Source organism: Drosophila sulfurigaster, chromosome 3 (assembly GCF_023558435.1).
Source record: "Drosophila sulfurigaster albostrigata strain 15112-1811.04 chromosome 3, ASM2355843v2, whole genome shotgun sequence".
Lineage (NCBI taxonomy): Eukaryota > Metazoa > Arthropoda > Insecta > Diptera > Drosophilidae > Drosophila > Drosophila sulfurigaster.
Window position 1 is genome coordinate 20633278 of NC_084883.1, and position 22258 is coordinate 20655535.

Below are 22258 nucleotides of genomic sequence, written 5' to 3' on the forward strand. Positions count from 1 at the left end.
ACATAAGTTGGCATAAGTAAATGAAACTGTCGTCTCATTGGCCACATTTGGCAATTATTTATTGGGCAAAAACCATTACGCATATTGAATTAAACTCCAATGACGAGTTGAGCTGGCTAATCGATTGTTGTTTCACTAATGCAAACTCTAATAGTGAAATGGAGCAATCGATGCATCAACTTAATTAGAAACTAGTCGAGTCGAGTCGGAAGATTATTGTAAGCTAATTGAATTGAATGCAAAGGGTCTGTGGAGAACCGAAACGGACTTTCGAGAGCCCAATCCGATTCAATCAGAAGCCATTATATTTGCATTAGGCTAACTTTTGAGCACACAGAAAGAAAGCCACAGAATTTCGGGGCAACAAAGTTTTCAATCTGAATGACAAAATACCAAATATTTGATAGGCAAACCCCAAAACACAACCACACGCACACATACACACAAAGCTACGATACGCAACATAGTTGCCAGAGTAAAGAAGATTCTTTCTGTCAGAGCAACCGAACTGTGTGGCATTGACTTGCCTTCCCTCCGCCCCTTGAGGGCAACAAATGCTGCCACATTGAATGCGAACACGCACAAAAGGTATAAACCACACACAGACACACACTCCCACACACACACACAAAGACAGAGTTACTCACTTACAGATAGGGATAGAAAAGAGAAGGAAGAGAAGATGAATGAATGCATATTTACCACAAATTGGGGCAACATTGGCTAACCCCCACAGTGGAAGTCAATTGCCCCTTTGCCCCATTTTGCAAACTTGCCACTGCGCCACAAAATGCTTGATGGCCAACGATAACAAAGTAGCTGCTGCTGCAATAGCACGCAGTGCAAACACATATTACGTATACGCAATGTGCAACAATGCAAGAGAGTTAAGCGTCTGCCACATAAAATGTTGCCACTGTGTGCAACAGTGCAACAGTTGCAACCTGACTACTGCGAGCAAATGCGATCAAATCTGTTTAAATTGATAATATATAACGCGAACAGTTGTCACTGCAAAATTCACACGCTCTGCTGCTCCTCACTGATAGAGTTTATAAGTGTGTGTGAGATGTTTGTGTGTGTGTGTGCGGAGTGTATGTGTATGTTTGCTGTGTCTTTTAAGTACCTGGAAATTGCACGATTTATGTGCAAGATGTGAAAGGTGAAGGAGAGAAAGAAGATGAAAGAAGGAATTTAGAAAGTGCTGACAAAGTAAAGGGGGGAGCAGCAAAGAACTTGCAAGGATTATATCGATTTACTGACTGCCTTTTCATAGTTTGCCAGACCACAAATGTGCAGTGAACTTGATCAGCTAGAATCTAGATGGTTATTGAATAAAAAATAATATCACTATCACAAGAATTTCAGTTAGTAATTTCATATTAATAATTACATTACTGAAATAATACAATATTAACTTCAGCTTATAATTTCATTTTTAAACGTAGAACATTTTATTGGAATAAGAGGTAAATAAATATTGCCAGTGGAGGCGATTTCTACATATGGGAAAAGCTATTGTATTTTATTGAAGAGGTAAAAAATGCTGACTTTTTCGCCTTTTCTTCTTAAAATGATAAAATTCAGTACAAATCAAAGCAAGAAAATAAATATTTTATAGAGAAAAAAGAATTCACGAATGTTTAGCTAATAAAAAAAGCTGTGAATAGAATCTACAAATTCATTGAATAAAGAAGAATATTACTCGACTAATTGCGAATGTGATGTGCATAATTTATTACTACAAATATTGATTGCAAAACGTCAAAATTATAGAGTAATATAAACAGAAATTGTCTTTCAATGTACTTAATTTCTAAATATTTTTCAATCACGCATTAAAATAATTGACTGATTGTAATTGGAAAATATGTCAATTACTGTGTTGCCAGTAAATAAACTGCATTCAATAATCACTTTTCTAATAAATTAGATAACCACAGCAATTTACAAACATAGTTGCAAATTAATTTATTATTACTTTTATAATGAGAAAACAAGTAAGAAAGCTACAGTTGTGTGTGCTCGACCTTGAGATACCCGCTACTCACTTTCAATAAAAGCAAAACAGTGCGATAATGTTCTTAAAATATATTAAAATAATATACTAAAATATAACAAATCTTATATTTGATATACTGATATATTGATATAATAAATCTACCATAGATAACTAACGAATTTCTTAAATAACTTCAACAATTTTTATCTGATCGCAACCAACAATTTTCAGGAATCATCAATACTGTAATTATTATTGCATGTATTGAAAATCCTGCAGGCACAAAGTTATAATACCCTTCAACCCTATAGGTAGCAGGTATATTGAGTGAATGAATGCTAAATAAAAAACAATTAAATATAATTATCTGAAATGTTAAATTGTATCTAATTGTGAATGGCATTTTAGTAAAATGGAAATGCAATCAGTAATTGAATAACCAAAAATTAGGCTAACTCCAATTGATTGCTCAGTTCTGGTTACTATCTGCATTTCTTTATCAATGGTGCATGCAACAATGCAGTGGCAACTGATAGAGGTCTAAACCCTTCAACAGTTGCAAACAGTTAAATACAAATGAAGCGCGTGGCAAGTGCAATTATTTCATTTTCACACACACACACACACACACACACACACAAATTGACACACTGATAGGTGGCTGTGGCAAATGGCAGGTGGCAAGTTGCAAGTGGCAAGTGTCTGCGGAAATTAGACTCGGCATTTGTGACAGAATGCGGCACTCGGCAGAATTGCAATTGAAATGCGAAAATTGCTCGTGTTCATTTGTAACTCAATTATTTGGCCGCTCCGAATGTTGCAAGCGCTTGAACGCTTGAGTGGCGGGGCAAGAATATGCCTGCATAAATTCAAAGCCAATCGATTTGTAAATATTTGCATTTAATTTCGTGTCTCGGCGCATTTCATAATTCTCGAGAGAGAGAGAGAGAGACCAACATCATCCAACACAATTGTACACATGTGGTATACGTAATGCGCACTCCATAAATAATAGAAAAGCGCAACGGCATTCGGCATTGCCCAGCTGCACAACATGCAACTGCAACAGCAACAACAACAACAACAACTACGAGAACAACGCACACACACATACACGTTGCGTGTCCATGGACATTGCGGTTATTTATTTATGCACAAACGCAAGTTGCATACAGAAGTATAACTGCAACTTAGAACGAGAGCACGCACATACACATAAACATACACCCAGAGAGTGAGGGAAATAAATTAAGTATACATTTGTATGTGTGCAGTAGGGAAATAAAATGCTTTACAACATATGCGAGACATTCTTAGAAGTGTAATTACCTGGCATTACTTGCGTAATGCCTGTAATTACCAACACAGTTAAAAGAGTAATTTCAAATGCAATAACTTAAGTAACATTTGCTTAAAGTTACGGTATAAATATAATGAAATATTTCATGTAATATCTCTTGGATATTTACATATTCACTTGGATAATTACTTACTCTAGATTTGCTAATATTCCTGAAATATTTTTATAGTTTATAATCAAATATAAAATTACTTATACATTACAGTTAATTGCTTTGTTTTCATAACTGCTAATTATTATTTATTATTTAAATCATAATATCTCACTACTTTGAAATCAAACAATTAATTACAAAGTCATTAATCTATTGCTTAAGTCAATTAATTTCTTTACAATACTTTAAATAATTGCATAAAAATTACTCGACTCATTGAGCGTTACAAATAATAGATTAATGTGCATTTATTTCTAATTCGATATGGTTAGCCAATAAATTAACAACTTAATTGCATCAATCAGTTTAATGTAGCGAAACTTGTTGAGAAATTTTCTTTAAGTAATTGTGTTTATGTTAATTTAAATAATCCAGACTGCAGCTCAAATTTAGAGACAGATTTCTATCCACAAAAAAATGTATGTATTTACTTTGGAATCCTCTTCTAGGTAAATTTATTTTGTTACAATTGCAAAATTTAAAGAGTCAGCTGTTTTATCTATACAAGAAATAAGTTTCATTATTGTATATATTTCTTTTTAAATCTTCCTATTCGTACATTTATTGTGTTAGAAATGCAAAAGCTTATTCATTTTTGTATTTATTATAAATCTATAATTTCAATAAATGCTCTATTGAAAATAGTATCTTATTCGTATAAATATTATTTTACAATTTAGTTTGTAAAGCAATCAACTTGAAAATATAACTGCATTGACCTGGGGGTTTTTTTTTTGTGTCATTTATATTACTTATTTTTATTCGTTTATTTATCTGTGTTGCAAATGTATTTGTAACACAAAGTTTTTATATCCACTTCTTATAGGGAAGAAGGGTATTATAACTTTGCTTGCAGGAAATGTAGAGGAAATGCTTTGCGAATATTTCACAGTCGACCAGACTCGTCTGCAGTTTTCTAATTGTCAAATTAAATGCTGTTCTATTTAAATTAAAGTTTATATTACAGCTTACTTAATATATTTATGCTTAAAATATTTATATTTTATATTTCATTTTACATATATGTATATAATATTTATTTTAAGTTGCATTTGATTTTTTTAACATACTTTCTATAATTGTATTAAACTACTATCAAAATATAGTACACTTCTTTCCATGTGAACTAACATTTGTCTTTAATCAAAAAACAATTGAAAGCGTATATTATTTTTGATGAGAGCAGCCAATATATTAATTTTTGCCAGCAACTATCCCATTCTCCATGTCATGTATATCAATATTATTAAATGGCAATCCACTCGCTGAACTCAAATAAAAGGATAAAGCATAATTGGTTGTCAATTAAGCCGACTTGCCTTTAGCCCTTAACCTGAAGCGAAATGAATAGCAAGAATTGACAGAGCTGAGTGAACGAGTATTATTATCGAAGTATGCTATTGTTTTCAAGGCGATTCATCGGCATACTCAGTCACTCCCACAGCTGGCGCTCTCTCTTTCTGTCTCTGTCTCTCTCTCTTTCTTACACTCCCACTCTAACGCTCTCTATGAATTGCTCATCATGGACTCATCATATCTAACGACAATTGTGTAGCGACCTCTTCGACTATTTGTGCCCGCTGTGCGTTTTGATAAGTGAAATGAGTTTAATTAGCGTAGACGCCAACGCTCTAGCTGCGCTTATCAGCTGGCTGCCAAGTGTTACCAAGCGTCACCAAAGTTGCGTGGCATGCGGGACCTCTGCCCCCCTCTCACGCTTGCCTTTGCCCTCGCTGCCTTGGCAATTACTAATTCATTGTCAATGCCCCCGAACAATCAGCTTGCAGCTTGCCTTGATTATTTATGAAAATGACACAACAAATGCGCCATCTATTAATAGCGTGCAAGTGTGATGGTGGCAACCCTAGGCAAGTGTGTGCCTGATAAGGCGAGAGCGAGAATAGCGCAAAAACAACATAAAGAAACCCGCACACATGCAGTGGCAAAACGCTCGTCAACTGCGCCCCAAGTACTCAACTGCCTTTGGGCTTATCAAGACGCTACGCGCGGAGCAATTACCTGGCGAAACGAAAACGAAAACGAAAACAAAATAAAAGGAATACCATGTTTTGAGAAGTGTAAAGTGAAAGTGCAGAGCGTGAAACAAATAAATGTCGCGGGAACAGCGTTCTTCTGGCCAATTTGTGGCCAACAATCAGGCGCCCTTTTGTGTACTATTGCGCTATCGACGGCACAGCGGCAGCTGCAGTGCGCTGCCAACAACAACAAATGCAGCAGCAACGACAGCAACAACAACAACAATAATAGATGGCGACACTTCCGCTGTTGTCAAGTTGCGACGTCGCGAACAGCGTCAGCAGCGACCACAGACTACAGCGTTTGAAATGAGCAATGTAGGTGGTGCTGGATGAGCAATGCAATTCAAACAATAAACAACCACAACGAATTCCATTATCAATTCTATAAATAACACAACCGAATGATGCCCTTGCTAAACTCATTTCACTCTTTTATTTTCTATTTGCAGAAAAACAAGGAGTTGATGAATGACATTATCACCAATTGCAAAATTAAAAACGGTATGTCAATGCAATATTTGTTTATAATTAACGGCAACGCGCACGCGATTAAAAGCTCATTAAATGTTAATTATGAATAAGAGAATTGCGAAATAAAAAAAGTATTGCCTACAGGCGCGCCATTTAATTCACTTTTATACGAAATACAAATGTAAACAGCCATTGAACAGCAATCGAACGCTTTCCATATCTTAATAAATACTATTAGTATTGTTATTATTATTATTAGTAATGCAGAACATTATTAAGTTTTGATTCTTGAATGTTCAATATGAAAAAGAAAAATGCAAAACAAAAAGCAATTTAATTCACTTTTATTGAATATGGAATACACATTTAAACAACCATTGAACAGCCATCGAACCCTTTCAGCATTTTATAGTGTTGCTATTATTATGTTGAACATTATTAAGTTTTAATACTTAAAAGTTAATTATGAGTTAGAGAAATACAAAACGAAAAAAGTGTTGCCTACCCACAGGCGCGCAATTAAATTCACTTTTATGTATACGCAAAACACATTTAATAGGCCATTGAACAGCCATCGAACCCCTTCCGTATTTTACTAAATACTATTAGTGCTGTTTTTATTACTATTATTATTATGTTGAACATTATTAAATTTTAATTATGAGTTAGAGAAATGCAAAAAGGAAAAAGTGTTGCCTACCCACAGGCGCGCAATTAAATTCACTTTTATGTATACGCAAAACACATTTAATAGGCCATTGAACAGCCATCGAACCCCTTCCGTATTTTACTAAATACTATTAGTGCTGTTTTTATTACTATTATTATTATGTTGAACATTATTAAATTTTAATTATGAGTTAGAGAAATGCAAAAAGAAAAAAGTGTTGCCTACCCTCAGGCGCGCAATTAAATTCACTTTTATGTATGTATATGGAAAAAGCGATTGAATAGCCATCGAACCCTTTCCGTATTTGTATGATGCTTTTATTGCTGTTATTATTATTATTATTATTATTAATTACGTTGAACATTATTAGGTTTTGGTCCTGGCGTACAGCCCGCAGCAGCCACATCGCCAACAAAACGCCCACTCAGCCCGGATCATCCCAATCCTGCGCTGCCCATAACCGAGGTAAGCACACACCCACACTCACACATATACACAGGTTGTGTTTGTATGCCATAAATTAACAACACACACACACATGCTCACTTATGGCAAATATTAGACTAGAGCATAAGTAGCTTTAGTTGAGAACTGACAAAATCAGTTCATTTACTGCCGGTCAGAAAGTTGAACAATTAAATGGAAGCTATGAGTTTCCAAAGAGAGAGAGAAATAATGTAAATTAATACGCCATAAGTTTGTAGTCTTTAAGCCTATTAAGTTTAGCATCTTTGTCGATGAATGAATTAATGTGAGTCACTCACACAATTTTATTATAATTTGATAAGCAAACTTTCGAAAGCGATTAAGACAATTAAATGCTTTTGAGTCTTATGGGCATAGAAAGTTAAATACTTCATTTAAATTTTGAAGTCAAGATGAAAATAATTAAATAATTCATAATCAATTTTGTGTAACTATTAAACTGACAATTTTCATCTATTTTTAGGTAATTTATTCACCCAGTTAGCAAACATATTAACAACAATTTACATATTTTAAATGCCATAAAATTAAGTAACCATATTTAAAATTATCAAAGAAATATATATCACATTTTATGGCATATTCATTATTTTCTTTAAGATAGTTAATAATATTTTGAACAATTTAAGTTGCATTAAAATTGATGCAAAGTAAAACTAACTTAAAGTTGTTATCGAAATAAAGCAAAATCAAAATAAAGCATAATTAAAATTGTTAAGAAAATGCATTTTAGTTAAAAGTAAAACTAAACAGATTTAAGACAGAATATTTATCATTTATTATTGAAAATTCAAAAACAATATTCAACAATTTGAGTTGTTCGCATTAACGTTGATGCAAAGTAAAAGTTGAAGTCTGAAGAAATGAAAGTTGTTTTAAAGAAAAGTTCGATAGTTGCAAGCGGCAAGTTCTTAAAAGTTATACTAGCAAAGTTTTTTTTTTGCTTTTTCTTTTGCTTTTCTATACACATTTTCCATTACATTTATCTTTTCATTTAAACTAGACGCCGAGTCCTGCTATGAACCGCATGGGCTGGGCGCTGCGAACATTATTGGTAGTCGATAACTCAAGCTGTTTGAAGGATCGCAAGGTGAGTGACGTTCTGACCCCAGAGCTGACTTATTGAGTCATCGTTTACCTCACTTACATGTACATATTCGTTGCAGGTTTCGGGAAAATTAATACGCAAGTGTGCACCCGGCACTGAACTCGTCGATTGGCTGGTCAACTTAGCCCCCATTGTCCACACACGCGCCCAAGCGGCGGGCATGTGGCAAGCTCTCCTCGAGGAAGGTGTACTGACACATGGTGAGTGGAGACGCATGTCTTCTACCAATTAACGTACTATTTTACAGCTGTTAACACATTTGTTTCATTTCGTATCTTCTTGCGTTGTTGCATTGTTACAGTGAACAAGGAGCAACCGTTCAAGGATAAATGCTTTCTGTATCGATTTCGCTTGGATGAGGAAGGCGGCGCACCAGCAGCCGGCATACCACAAGCTGAGGATCTCAGTGCAGCTAATGAGCATATACGTGAGGCATTGAGTGCACTCTTTCAACGCGGCCCCGATGCCACATTGCGTATGATATTGCGCAAGCCGTAAGTACAACGCTGCGTATGATTGATATATGCGTGTGCTTTGAATGTGCTGCAATTAATCTGCCCCCAAAATCCCCTACCACAATTGCTCTTATTTGCTTTCAATCAATCGGCAAATCAAACGCACACTCTCGACTCTGAACTCTCATTCTCTTTTTCTCTCTCTGTATTCACAGCTCACATGAACGCACACCCGAGGAATTGGAACTGGTATTTGAGGAACTTGTGCATATAGCTGCCCTCTCGCATCTGTCGACCAGCATTAAGCGAGAGTTATCCTCGATAATTGTATTCGAAGCTCACGCTCAGGCGGGCACCATATGTGAGTTTTGGGTGAATTGTGTAAACTCAATTTCGCCAATAAGGAAGCAAAGTTTTTCAATTAACTTAGCAGCAATTTTAGCTAATTATGTTGCCATTAAAAAGCATCCTTTTTAATCCCTTTTTTTTTGTGCTTTTATGTTATCACAGTATTCAATCAAGGCGACGAAGGACGCTCCTGGTATATATTACTCAAAGGCTCCGTGGATGTTGTGATACATGGCAAAGGGACAGTTGCCACTCTGAAGACTGGCGATGATTTTGGCAAATTGGCTTTGATAAACGACGCACCCAGGTAAGTGGCAAGTTGTCGTCCCTCTTTCGCAATCCTTTTTTATTGCACCCGCTTCAACAACATTTGAAATTGTCAGGTTGCTTTCCTTTTTTTCGAGCTGAAAGTTGTTCTAGTTCGTTAGCAAAAGTTTTGGTAGACATCAACAATTCTCTTTATATCGTTTTCATCTTTCACTGGCCCCGACAAGTTAGGCAGCTCCATTCTTGCCACGTTTTGTTGCCTTAGACCAACTGCAAACAATATGCGAGCAGCATAATGGAGGCCAAGCCACAACACTCTTGCACTTGGCCAAGCACACAACAATGGACTCTGGCACAGAGCACAGCAGAGCTCTGTGCACAGATCCAGATCCAGTAAAAGTGCGGCGGGTAATAGCATTAGACACTTTGTGGCCCCCAGCCCTAAAGATAACAACAACAACAACAGAAGCGACAACAACAACAATGACAACAAGAGCGGCAACAAAAATGCCAGATAACAACAGCCATTGTGCGGCATTTATAGCAAACAATTGAAAATTGAAACAAAATATAAATTTGCTAAGCATTAGCTCACGCCCCTTCACTCCCTCCCTCCCTCTCTGTCTCTGTCTTTCTCTCACACGCTGTCCGTTAAGAGCTTGCTGTGAATATGTTGCACGTACCACACACACACATACCCACACACACACACAATAGCTTCAAAGTGGCACTTAGAACTTGGCTTAATTTGAATCTACAACACATATCGAACAAAGTGAAACTTTTAAGCTTGATAAACGAGCTGAATTTCTTCTACAACAGCTTTAAAAGTGCATTAAAGCTTTAAGCTCCAGTTACTTGAGGGAAAATCATAATTGGTGGCAGCTTCAATTTCATGGTTGCATTTGTTTTTTCTAGGGCAGCAACTTTAGCTGTAACGCGCATTAAAGTTTTCAAAATGCCAGCGACAATACAATAATTAAAAGCTCATTATCAAACATGATTAATAATATAAATTGAATTCCAATAGCTTCGCTTACTTAATTTAAACTTAAATGTTTGAAAAGCGCATTCAAATAAAAAGCTGCTACTCAAAAGAGTTCATTTTGTAATATTTAATACAATTTCAGCATTGCTCTCAGTGCCACAATAATTAAACAAATTGAATGCATTAAGTGACGTGTGTAAATATTTATTTCCTTTTCATCAGCAAAAGTAGCTTTTTATAATATCGCACGACAATTTTCGAGCATATCACATAAAAAAATAAATAAATGTCAAGCGAACGCTGCAGACACCACTTAAAAGCATTGAAATAAGTACCTTGAATGTTAATTAAAAATACACTTTATGCTCTCAGCGCATTACAAATACCCACAACGCCCACAAAAAGCCCATTGAAAGTAGGCGTTACCTCAGTGGTAAATAAAAGTTATTTGTTTTTTTATCCACAGTCATCGATTGATTTTTTATTAACCGGGAAAAATGCAATTTTCGTGCTGCATTCAGCTCAAACTACATCAATTACATTTATGTAAATTGACAAGTCACAAGCGTAGTGTGAAAGTCAAGGAGGGATCGACTAGACAGATACCTTGTAAATTCATTAAAAATTGTTCCTTTTATAAGGTGATATAAATACATATATTTAGAATTAAAAAAAGAAACTTGACAATTGAAATTTGCTTTAAAATTATTAAAAATTTAAATCTTGTAGAATTTTTCATAAATTTTAAAAGATATCTGAATAGGGAAAATTTTGCTTAATTGAAATTTATAAACTGTTACTTATTTCAACGAGTTTTTAAATATCATTGGAATATAAAAGCTAATTTATACAAGAAAAACTCCAATTAAGAATTTAACTTAAATAATCTATGGAATAAAGGCACATCTAGAAGAGGAGACATCACCGCAGAGATACCCTGTAATATTTGCAAGTTGTGTGGACATCATTTATCTTTCCTCTAAAAATACATATCGAAATTACAGGAAATGACCGGAAGTGCCCCAAAATTTGTCAACAGTTTGTCAAAATGCAATTACCAAAATGTTTAGCAAACATTATTCATAAAAAGTTTCGTTTGCCACAATCAAGTTAGTTCTGGCAATTGCGAATTGTTGCACATTTCGTTCGATTTATGCAGATTACGTATACGCAGTGGCAATAAATGTGATTGCTTTGGTTTTATTTTGCAGAGCTGCCACAATCGTTTTGAAGGAGAACAATTGTCATCTGCTGCGCGTGGACAAGGAGCACTTTAATCGCATTCTGCGGGATGTGGAGGCCAACACACTAAGATTGCAGGAGCACGGCAAGGATGTTTTAGTGCTCGAGCGTGTGGCCAAACAGCGTGGACAACATTCCGCATTCAAGTGAGTGACAATTGTGCCAAAGTAAACGTCACGAAAAATTTAATTGAAATCGAAAACAAGCGAACAAAGAGAGTAAAACTTCTTAAATGTCCGTGCGTTTTTATGAGCTAATTACACGTGACTCAATTTCAAAATGAATAAACAAACAATATAGTGATGACCTTTATTTGCTCTTTTTGCAGATATACCGTGATGTCGGGCACACCAGCCAAAATGCTGGAACATTTGCTTGAGACACGTCTGGGACAGTCGGTCAGCGGCATGGATCCATTTCTCGATGACTTTCTGCTCACGCATATTGTGTTTATGCCCGTCGTGCAGCTCGTCGACGAACTGGCCAACTAATATCCTTTTTACAAAACAACACTCAACACTAAATTATATTTTAAGCTTACCAATTTAGTAGGTTCTGTTCCGTTAGGGGTTTCCTGGCTGAAGGTTGTCAAGTCATTCCACAACTTCAAACCAAAATCTTCAACAACTTTCTTCCTTTTTATTAGATTCGTGTCTTAACCAAAGGATTTAAGTTTTTAATTACCCTAAACTATAGTATTTCTAGTTTTGCTCGATTTATGAATAAGCTGCAAGCTTAGGTTTAGTAACCTTTATTTTCTATGTCTTTTGCTTGCTCATTCCTACCTCAATTTTTCATCCTTTCAAGTTCCCGGTTAAGGTACTTTCCTTCTAAACTGCACTTTAACATGCCCAAACTCTCTTCTAGCGATTGTTTAGTTGTTATCCTGCCATTTAACTTTAGTATTTGATTTGCTGCATAAATCAGGGAAAACAAAAAATTATTCAAAATTTAATTGAATTCACTGAGCCGCATTTTCGGCATGCTTGCCACGTGCGAGAGCTTAGCACAAATTTTGAGGCAGGCGATTTAAAGAGAAGACTTACTCCGCCTCTCAAAAAAAAGAAACGGCAACCACTTTAAAAATGGGCGACTTCCATTTGCAACAGCCCTACAGTTAGACCATAGACTGACACAGGAGTCACGTACACATTGGGGAACGTGATGTTGCGGGGCAGGAGGCAAAGACATGGGCCACGGCGTGTGGCAGGGCAGCAAACATATCCACAGCGACAGTTTAAGTGTTGGCAGCATGCAAACCACACACACACACATACACACAAACTAAAACACACACACACACAAGACCACGCCCACACATATGTGGGGCAAAAACATGAAGTCAGGTTCGTGACTTGAAAATGTCAAGTTGGGTAGCAAAAAACAAGTGGCAAAAGCTACAGACGAGTGTACTCGACTTTTAGATACTTGGCAGCTCTTTTAAAGAGATGCAATTTTAACTGTAACTTATTTTTAGACCACTAAATAATTTCAAAATATGGAATATGGTATATCAGGCAAAATTTTAGCCTTAAAATTCACAACGCCTTTATCGCTTTTCAATTTACGGGTCTAGAGGAGGGAGTGACTAAAGTCTAAAACAATTTTAATCCACATTTGAAACCAATAAGTATTATCCCCAACTTTAGTGTCCTTAGCTTTTATAATCTTTGAAATATCAGTGCTCAAACAGGCGGACAGACATCCAGACATAACAATCTAAGATTCTTCCTCGGTTCTCACACCATTTGTATACCCTTTTATGCGTTAGCTAACGCGTATATAAATGAAAGGACCAACCAACTAAGGGACGAGTAGCACTTCCTTTCGGCAGCAAAGTAACTGTTAAACTCTCTCGCAAAACAAAAGCCACAATGATGTTGAAAATACAGAAGGCGAGTGGCAGAGAGACAGACACAGATGGAGAGAGTCAGAGTTAGAGTCCTTGAGCATTGGGTCAACAATTTGGTAATGTGCAGTTGAAATAGCAGGAAGGTTGGGCTTACGTTTGGGTTTCACTTGTGCCCACTTCAATGATGCTTGAAACTAATCTCCAATCTGCATTGGAATACGTGATGTGCTTAATAAGCAGACAGAGTCCAATTTTGACCACCTCCACCTCCATTTCCCTTTCCCTTCGCATTTCCCATTCCATTTCTCGCCGTCGCCACTCGATGCTTGGTGTGCGTGCCAAAGTGACAGATTTTTGAGGCAAATGCTTGAGAACAAATGTTGGTGTACATTTCCTTAACCACGCTGCACCTTTCATTGTGATGCCCACGAAGAGGCGCAAACCCCGGAGGATCGGGAGTACATCATTAACTTCAAGAAGCGCGTCATCCAATTCATGCAAAAATGGGTGATGGCCGTGCGACATGCCGCCTTCGAGGAGCCAAGCGTTTGCGATTTCATCGAAGATCTCGCTGCCGAGGTGGAAGCGGATCCCGATCTGAATGAGGAGACGAGCATCATACACAATGTGCTAACGCAGATGGCACGCTATCAGGAGGATCGCAATCAGAATGCCGGGCAAAAGTGGAAATTGCCAACGAATGGACAGCCAATTTGTCTATTTAGTGGCAATGCGACGCCCTCAAAGACGGTTATACGACCCGATGATGATAGTGAGTAGTTTGGCCAATTGAAATGCAAATTGCCAAATGGCAAGAGTTGAACACTTTTTAATTCCATGCCTTCCTTGCTTCCTTCCTTCCTTCCTTCCTTCCATCCTTGCTTGCTTGCTTGCAGTCATTTTCCGTGTGTATTGCGCCGACCACACATATTGCACTCTGCGCTTCCCCATGCACACAACGGCGGAGTTAATCAAGGCATGTGCCGCCGACAAGTTGCAATTGAATCGTGGACCCGATGACTTGTGCCTCGTCGAGGTCAAATCGAATGGCGAACGTTCCGTGTTCAAGGATAACGATGTTAGCATACCCACGGGCCTCACGCTCAATGGCCGTTTGTTTGTCTCCGTCAAGGATCATCTGGATGCTTTGGTAAGTCTCCACTCTCTCTCTCTCGGCTGTTCAAATAGCCAAATAGCTGTTTGGTTCTAATAAGTGTCCATCTCTCAATTCTCTTTGTGCACACACAATCACACAGACACAGCTGCCGGAGCAGGAGTGCCCCACTGAGGGTGTCGACATCGATTTGGAAATCTTGAGCACCAAAGAGCTTGCCTATCACATCACAATCTTTGAGTGGGATTTATTCTGGGCAGTCCACGAGTACGAGCTACTCTATCACACCTTTGGGCGACATCACTTTGGCAAGGTACACTTAGCAAAACGAAAGCCAAAAAGAAAATATTGCTTTTACTTTTCACAGAGGTATTTTGAGGCAGAGCAGAACAAGATTGAAAAGAAACTAATATTTGAGAAGAGAAGAAGATAGTTTATTTGCTATATGTTTAGAGTATTTCATTGAAAGAATAGTGAAATTCACACATTTTGTGTGTGAATAAGTTTTTCAATAAGTTTTGAAAACTAATCTATTCAATATACTATATAATAGATTATTGTCATGGCCGTTACAAATATTTCTAGTATTTCAATACACTTGTGTGAGACATTAAGATGTCAAGCTTCTCAAAGACATTTTTACATGTTTAGCGAAAAGATTTTGTAGCTCTTTTTAAAAACATTGAATATTTATAATATTATTTCATTTTAGAAAAGTCAAAGCTAGAGTTATATCAAAATAAGTTCAGCCTAGAAAAACCAATAGAAAAAGAGATTGATTTAGAAAAAGATTTTAAATTAAGCAAAGTGAGAAACACTATCAAAATAAAGCTTCAAGAGTTGTTAAGCTCTATTTTATGTATACTATATCTTATATAAACCACCAACCTTTTCTCCCAGTGTAAGCGAGAAGCAAAAGCAGAGAGCATTGCTCTAGCCGTTATTTGGGCTGCGCCTGTGGCTGCATTGTTTGGTAGAAGTTTTAAAAGCCTTTTGGCTAATTAGGCTGCCATTGCCATCCCATTCTGTCCTCCCTTTCCCCAGATAGCAGGTTCCCCCCTTCGATAGGCTCAAGTTAGCGTTGAACTATTCAGAAGTCTGGCATTTGTCATGTTGCTGCAAATTGTGTTTTGCCACGAGCTGAAAACGACCTAGCATCCTCTCTCTATCTCTATCTCTATCTCTATTCAGCTCTCTTGAGGATTCTCGAGCAATTAAAGCTTACCAAAATGTCTTCTGCAAGTTTCATCTGAACTTCCCCTCATTTTCTATCCCACAGATTACTGCCAATTTGGATGTATTTCTGCGTCGCTTCAATGAGGTTCAGTACTGGATTGTCACCGAGCTCGTCTCGACCCAAAGTCTGAGTAAGCGTGTGGGTCTCGTACGGAAATTTATCAAGCTGGCCGCTTAGTAAGTGCTAAGGACATCAATTAAGTTCTAAGGCCGCAATTAATAGACTTCCACTCACCTCACTTTTAGCTGCAAGGAGTATCAGAATCTGAATGCCTTCTTTGCCATCGTTATGGGACTCTCGAATATGGCCGTAACACGGCTGCATCAGACCTGGGAGAAGATTCCATCGAAGTTTCGCAAAATCTTTCAGGAATTTGAGGCTCTCATCGATCCCAGTCGCAATCATCGAGCGTATCGCGTGTTTGTCGGCAAATTACAACCGCCGCTGATACCCTTCATGCCATTGCTGCTCAAGGACATGACCTTTGCGCATGAGGGCAACAAGACGAGTCTCGATGGTCTGGTCAACTTTGAGAAAATGCACATGATGGCACAAACAATGCGCACCATTCGCTTTTGTCGCTCACGAAGTTTGGGTGAGTAATGGAAATAATAATCAAATAATTAGATTAATCTTTAAAGTAATCGTTAAGGAAATTTTCAAATTTGTTGAAGTACTTTTTGTTGCAGAAATTCAAGTTTTATTCAATTACTTTTGAAAGTGTAAAATTATTAAAAAGTCTACGAATAATATTAAAAATAATTGCAAGCACATACAGATAATTCATATAAGCTTTCTAGCTTTCTTGTTACGTAAAAGAGTAGAAAAAAATGTGCTTCTCATAGAAAAGAACTTCAGATGGACTTGTGTTAAAAAACATTCAAACTGCAAAAATCCAATCGTGGCTCTAAAAAGTGTATAATGTTTATCAATTAAAAAATATTAATCAAAATAACTTTTGTTCATAATTAGTTTAGCTTTTGAATATCTTCAAATCTTCAGCTTAACAAGTTTGAGTGTCTCAATGCTATAGAAAATTAATAAATGAATTAGTGTAAATTAAAAGAGCTTTAACACTTAATTTGTTGACCTTTTAAAACACTTTAGTATTACCGAATTTGCAGCTTAGCAATAAATTTATTTATTTATTTAATAAATATAAACTAAAGGAGCTTTAACACATAATTTGTTGATTTAAAGCTCTTGAATATCACAGAACTTGTAGCTTAACATGTTTAAGTGGCTCTAAGCTGTTCAAAATAAATCAATTGAATAAATATAAATTAAAAGAGCTACAACACTTAATTTGTTGACCTTTTAAGGCATTTTAGTATCACCGAATTTGCAGCTCAGCAAGTTTAAGTGTCTCTAACTTATAAAATAATTTATCAATTTAATAAATACAAATTAAAAGAGCTTTAATACATAATTGGTTGAGCTTTTGAAGCACTTGAATATCACAGAATTTGCAGCTTAGCAAGTTTAACTAACTCTCAGCTTTATTTCACGACTAACTTTTCGCGCTTAATTCGATTTGCAGGTCTGGAGCCACCATCCCCGAAGAGCGAGGGCGAAGTGCGTTCGTACATCAGCAGCTTTCGTGTGATTGACAATCAGCGCGTGTTAACCGCCATGTCCCAGAAGGTGGAGCCGACCAGGAAGCTAAACTAAATGAGCGACAGACAGCCAACCAGCGAGTTGTCGCTTGCTTAACGTAGTTCTAATTTGTAATTAGCGCGTATTTAGTGTCTATGATAAAAGAGTATTTAATGGGTTAATAGTGACCCCTTTAACCCTTACAAACGTAATAAGAAATCATAGAGGAAAAAAGTTACAGAAAGTGAAACATCGTATAAATATTATGTTAAACTGCAATTAACTGCACAGTTATGAGCTTAGCTGAGTTGTTTTTAGCTGCCCCCGATGCATGCTACCAACCAGTGCATTCTAAGAAACTAAGCGCCGAATACCCCGCAGAGATTTAATAAGCTAACTTTATTATATCATATTAGCCAGAACCTAAGTAATATCTATGTAAGCTTAGTAAAACTACAAAAACAGAAAGAAGCAACTATCTCAAATTTTTTCAAATGAACTGAAACTGCATTTCTACTGCAGCCAAAAATCCTGTTAAACTTTTTGATTTAGTACAAAACAAAAGGTTGGCTTTTGGGCAAAAATAAAGCTGGGTAAAGTGAATTCCCAAAACTAAATGAACAAAACAAATAAAACAAAACAAAGCAAAACAAAAACAACAAATGGGCGTGTGTGATACTAAACATTTAGAGAAAGCAACAGAAAATGCAACAAAAACAACCACTTCAACACCAACAACAACAACAGCAATGTGTACTAAACAATTTCCTGTAACTTTACTGCGAAACATTTGTTAAATAACCAAGTCATGGCTATGCTCTAAAAAGAGAATGTAATGAAACAAAAAGTGTAATTTATTTTTATAAAAAAAAACAAGAAAAACAAAAATCAAAGAAACAAACTAAATATATAAAACGAATAACTGACAAAGCGATTAACAAACAAATATAATCAAATCGATTTAGAGCTAGTTGTTAATACATAAGTTATAACTAGTCGTAAGCCATTTATTTAAATTGCGTTTTGTTTTCACATTTTTAATTCATAAATAAAATACACCCACACACATGCAAACAACATACATTATATATAGTGAAATATTCTCTTGAGTTGTTTTATTTTTGATTTTGTAAACTAAAAACGAAATAAGATGCATTATTAAATATTAATGAACAACAAAACACTGGAGAGGGACCTTATTAGTTTGTAGAATGTGTACAAAATGTGGCATCATTCAGTTGTACATACGAGAGTATATTTGAATAGAAATTACTTTAAAACACAACCTAAATATATAGGTGCGACTTTTATGGGGCCTGCCAATCAACGTAGCACATCTTATCTTTCGTTGATGTCTCTTCGCGAGGTCTTATAAAGAGCAACACCTGATAACAAAAAAAAAAAGAAACAAAAATTATAATAAAAATGAGAAAATTAAAAATAGTAATCGTATAATTATAGTTATGTATTCTAGACAACGTAGTTTCCTAAACTTATCCAACTCCTCTCCCAACAAAGGTCTCTCAAACAACGACATTACCACTTAGACAAGAACCACTTTGTAGAATAACTAACCAAACATCATAAAGCACCAATCCACAAAAGCATACTTAATATAATCGTCTGTATTTCTTCACTGGCTATCTTCAGCACTTAATAGACCATTCATAGGTTTCCCCCAAAACAACAGCAAATATAAAGCAGACGAACGAATTTTGAAAAGGAACTTTTATATATGCAAAAAAAAATAATAATAATACAAAGTATGAAACGATTGTTTAATTTATTAAGTACTCGTAATTGATCAATTTTGAATTGATTTACATACAACGCAAGACACCAATTTTTTAGATCGAGTTACCAGATTGTAAGAACATTTAAAGCCTTTAATTACTTTATCTACCAAATAAATATTTAAAGAAACCCAAGACAAATGGAAAATTTCCGCCAGAGTCGTCCATTTAGTAATTCAAACTAATAAGAATTGATACAATTTTTCCCATGGCAAGAGAACTCTTCTATATGTAGACTAAATGTTAATTTAGATGTAGACCAAGGTGTTGCAACGGGATTATAGCATAATACTATACTTGCCCACAATGAAAATATTTTAGCTCTACTTAGCATAAGAAAACGTTTCCAAACATTTTGTGTCAAATATTTAGATATACGACTCTCTATAAATATAATATACGAAATATGATATATAAATATATATATATATATATTTTGTAGCATTTCTATGTTGGAATCTTATATACAAGTCTTTGAAAGAAAGTACCATTATATACATACATAGATAAAGTACTAAAATTACGCTAAAAAGAACAAAAAAAATTTCCAATTTTAAATTGTGATTCGATTTGACAATCTTCATAGAATCTCTACAACATTTGATTTTTTTCCACATTTACAATTCTTTCAATATTGGTTTCGGAACTTTGCATAAATCGAGTAGAGAGTAAAAGAGATCAAAGCTATAGCTATACGTAATATACCTCCGTTTAACCACACACCAGGCACAAAGCAAAACGAAATAAAGAGAAATCGATAATATTCAGTAAAATCGCAATAAATGTTCAAAACCATCTAACTAAATGTTCAAATCAATGTTTACATGTCTAACGAAAACAATCTTGCAAATTTTACTTGTATCTCGTAAAGCTTACCCAAAAATAAAAATAAAAACAAAAAACAAAAAAAAACCAAAGACAAACACAAATTTATGATGATAGTAATAATAGTGTTAATAAAAAAATGCTCAGCCGAGCTCACAGTAAGAATACAACACCAAGAGAAATAATAGCAATTAACAGATCGATCGATCAGTAAATATAATGAAATAGTGAATTGCATAAGTATGATGACGATATTTAGCCGAATCTTTTAACCAATTACAATTACACTAACAATTACAAATTACAATAACAATAACATTTATGCAAAGCTACAAAAATATTTTAACAATAATCTTTAAATGTTGCAAACAACCTAAGCGTATGACACATGTAACTTTAAATGTCTAACATTTTGAACTTTAACTAATATTCAAATAAATTTTATGTGTTAGCAAAACAAAACCAAAGCAAATAAAAGCTCTGCATAATATTCAATTCAATTAGCGCGCTCCACAATGTCAAAAAAGCTCGTGAGCGAAAGCTTTCATGCGTAAGCCAAAAGGGAAAAAACCGCAACGTGTGAGTTCATCGCATGACTCAACGAAAAGAGCGAGAGAAGTGTAGTTAAAAGAAGAGCGTGACTATCAGCTACCCTGCAGTCGACTTAACAGCGCAAGGCTCTATTCGACATTTATTTTCTTTAAATTATTTATGAAAATAAATCAGTTTAAAATAGGTAGTATGACAGGTGAACAAAAAGCAATCGATCTCAATTTAATTCTCTCGCAGCGAAACAACACCATTTGGTATACCCAGGGTATGCGAGTGCGCTTTTAAATGGGGGTTATTCACTGAATCACACTCATCGAATGAGTGTTAGTTGCTCGCAAAACCTCAAACGTGCTGGAACGGAGATTGTCCGAGTCGATCGCAAAAAAAAGCTATATTAGAAACGCGTCCAACCATTACACGAAGTTTTTGTTTAATTTGTAGCTAATTATCAACAAAATGTCAAATCTAACGAAAAAACGTGTGTTGAACAACGGTCAAGAGATGCCTATCGTGGGTTTAGGCACCTGGAAATCATTCGAATCGGATGCTTATCATTCAACTAAGGCCGCCATCGATATCGGTTATCGACATATTGACACCGCCTTCGTGTACGAGAATGAACAGGAGGTGGGCAAAGCGATACTCGAGAAGATCGCTGAGGGCGTGATTAAACGTGAGGACATTTTTGTCACCACTAAGTTGGGTGGAATACATCACGACCCCGAGATTGTGGAGCGCGCCTTTCGTTTGAGTCTCACCAACTTGGGTCTCGACTACATTGATCTGTATCTGATGCACTTGCCCATTGGCCAGAAGTTCCACAATGACAGCAATGTGCATGGCACTTTAGAACTTACCGATGTCGATTATCTGGACACATGGCGGGAAATGGAGAAATTGGTTGATCTCGGCCTGGCACGCAGCATTGGCTTGTCCAATTTCAATGCAGCACAGACGGAGCGGGTTCTTCAGAATTGCCGCATCAAGCCGGTGGTCAACCAGGTGGAATGTCATCCGGCATTCCAGCAGCAACAGTTGCGTGCCCATGCCAAGAAGCATGATCTGGTGATCTGTGCCTATTGCCCGCTGGCCAGACCGCAACCCGCCCGCCACTGGCCGCCATTCCTGTACGATGAGCATGCGCAACAGTTGGCCAAGAAATACGGTCGCACCGCGGCGCAAATAAGCCTGCGATATCTCATCCAGATTGGCGTTGTACCGCTGCCGAAGTCATCGAATCCCAAACGCATTGCCGAGAACTTTAACGTCTTCGATTTCGAGTTGGATGCCGAAGATGTGGCATCCATGGAGAAATACCACACTGGTGTGAGAACAGTTCCATTCAGCGGCATGGCGGGCCACAAATACTATCCATTCAATGATGAATACTAGTCTTAACTTAAATGGTATTTTTATTATTTTTTAAATTGGTGGCTTAGTATTTTGAAATAAACACCTTAAACAGAACGTCGTATAAAAGTGAAGTTGGAGTAAATGGAAACAATTCAATAAATACTAAAAATTGTATTTTTATTTAAAATTTCAAGTTTAGTATTTTTTAAAAGTGGATATCGTATTTTTTTTAAAAGCTTGCTTAGTATATTTTAGTAAACACTACTTAGTAAACACTACTACATACATACAATATGTGAAGCAGGCTAATCAGCCTATTAATGGGGTCGCTTGATAAATGCTAAGT

At 36.2% G+C, this 22258-nt stretch overlaps 2 protein-coding genes across 8 annotated transcripts in view; both read left to right on the plus strand.

Annotated features, from left to right (window-relative positions):
* Positions 1–20133, plus strand: part of LOC133839908 (rap guanine nucleotide exchange factor 4) — an 81984-nt gene extending 61851 nt beyond the window's left edge. For 5 of the 7 annotated variants that reach the window (XM_062271546.1, XM_062271547.1, XM_062271551.1 and 2 more), the window contains 15 exons: positions 6005–6056; positions 7067–7161; positions 8186–8272; positions 8349–8490; positions 8592–8784; positions 8961–9106; positions 9256–9400; positions 11560–11736; positions 11919–12080; positions 13853–14214; positions 14339–14592; positions 14699–14869; positions 15836–15969; positions 16039–16388; positions 17334–20133. In XM_062271546.1, coding sequence (XP_062127530.1) covers positions 6005–6056; positions 7067–7161; positions 8186–8272; positions 8349–8490; positions 8592–8784; positions 8961–9106; positions 9256–9400; positions 11560–11736; positions 11919–12080; positions 13853–14214; positions 14339–14592; positions 14699–14869; positions 15836–15969; positions 16039–16388; positions 17334–17464 — 2601 coding nt within the window. In that variant the 3' untranslated portion in view covers positions 17465–20133. Of the gene's footprint in view, positions 1–5598; positions 5871–6004; positions 6057–7066; positions 7162–8185; positions 8273–8348; positions 8491–8591; positions 8785–8960; positions 9107–9255; positions 9401–11559; positions 11737–11918; positions 12081–13852; positions 14215–14338; positions 14593–14698; positions 14870–15835; positions 15970–16038; positions 16389–17333 lie in introns of those variants that run through there. The other 2 variants (XM_062271549.1, XM_062271548.1) reach the window with 2 other exon arrangements.
* A 746-nt stretch (positions 20134–20879) lies between these two features.
* On the plus strand, positions 20880–22026 carry LOC133843296 (aldo-keto reductase family 1 member B1). Its single transcript, XM_062276798.1, has one exon. The coding sequence runs from the start codon at positions 21016–21018 to the stop codon at positions 21949–21951; it is 936 nt and encodes a 311-aa protein (XP_062132782.1). The 5' UTR covers positions 20880–21015; the 3' UTR covers positions 21952–22026.
* The last annotated feature ends 232 nt before the right edge of the window (positions 22027–22258 follow it).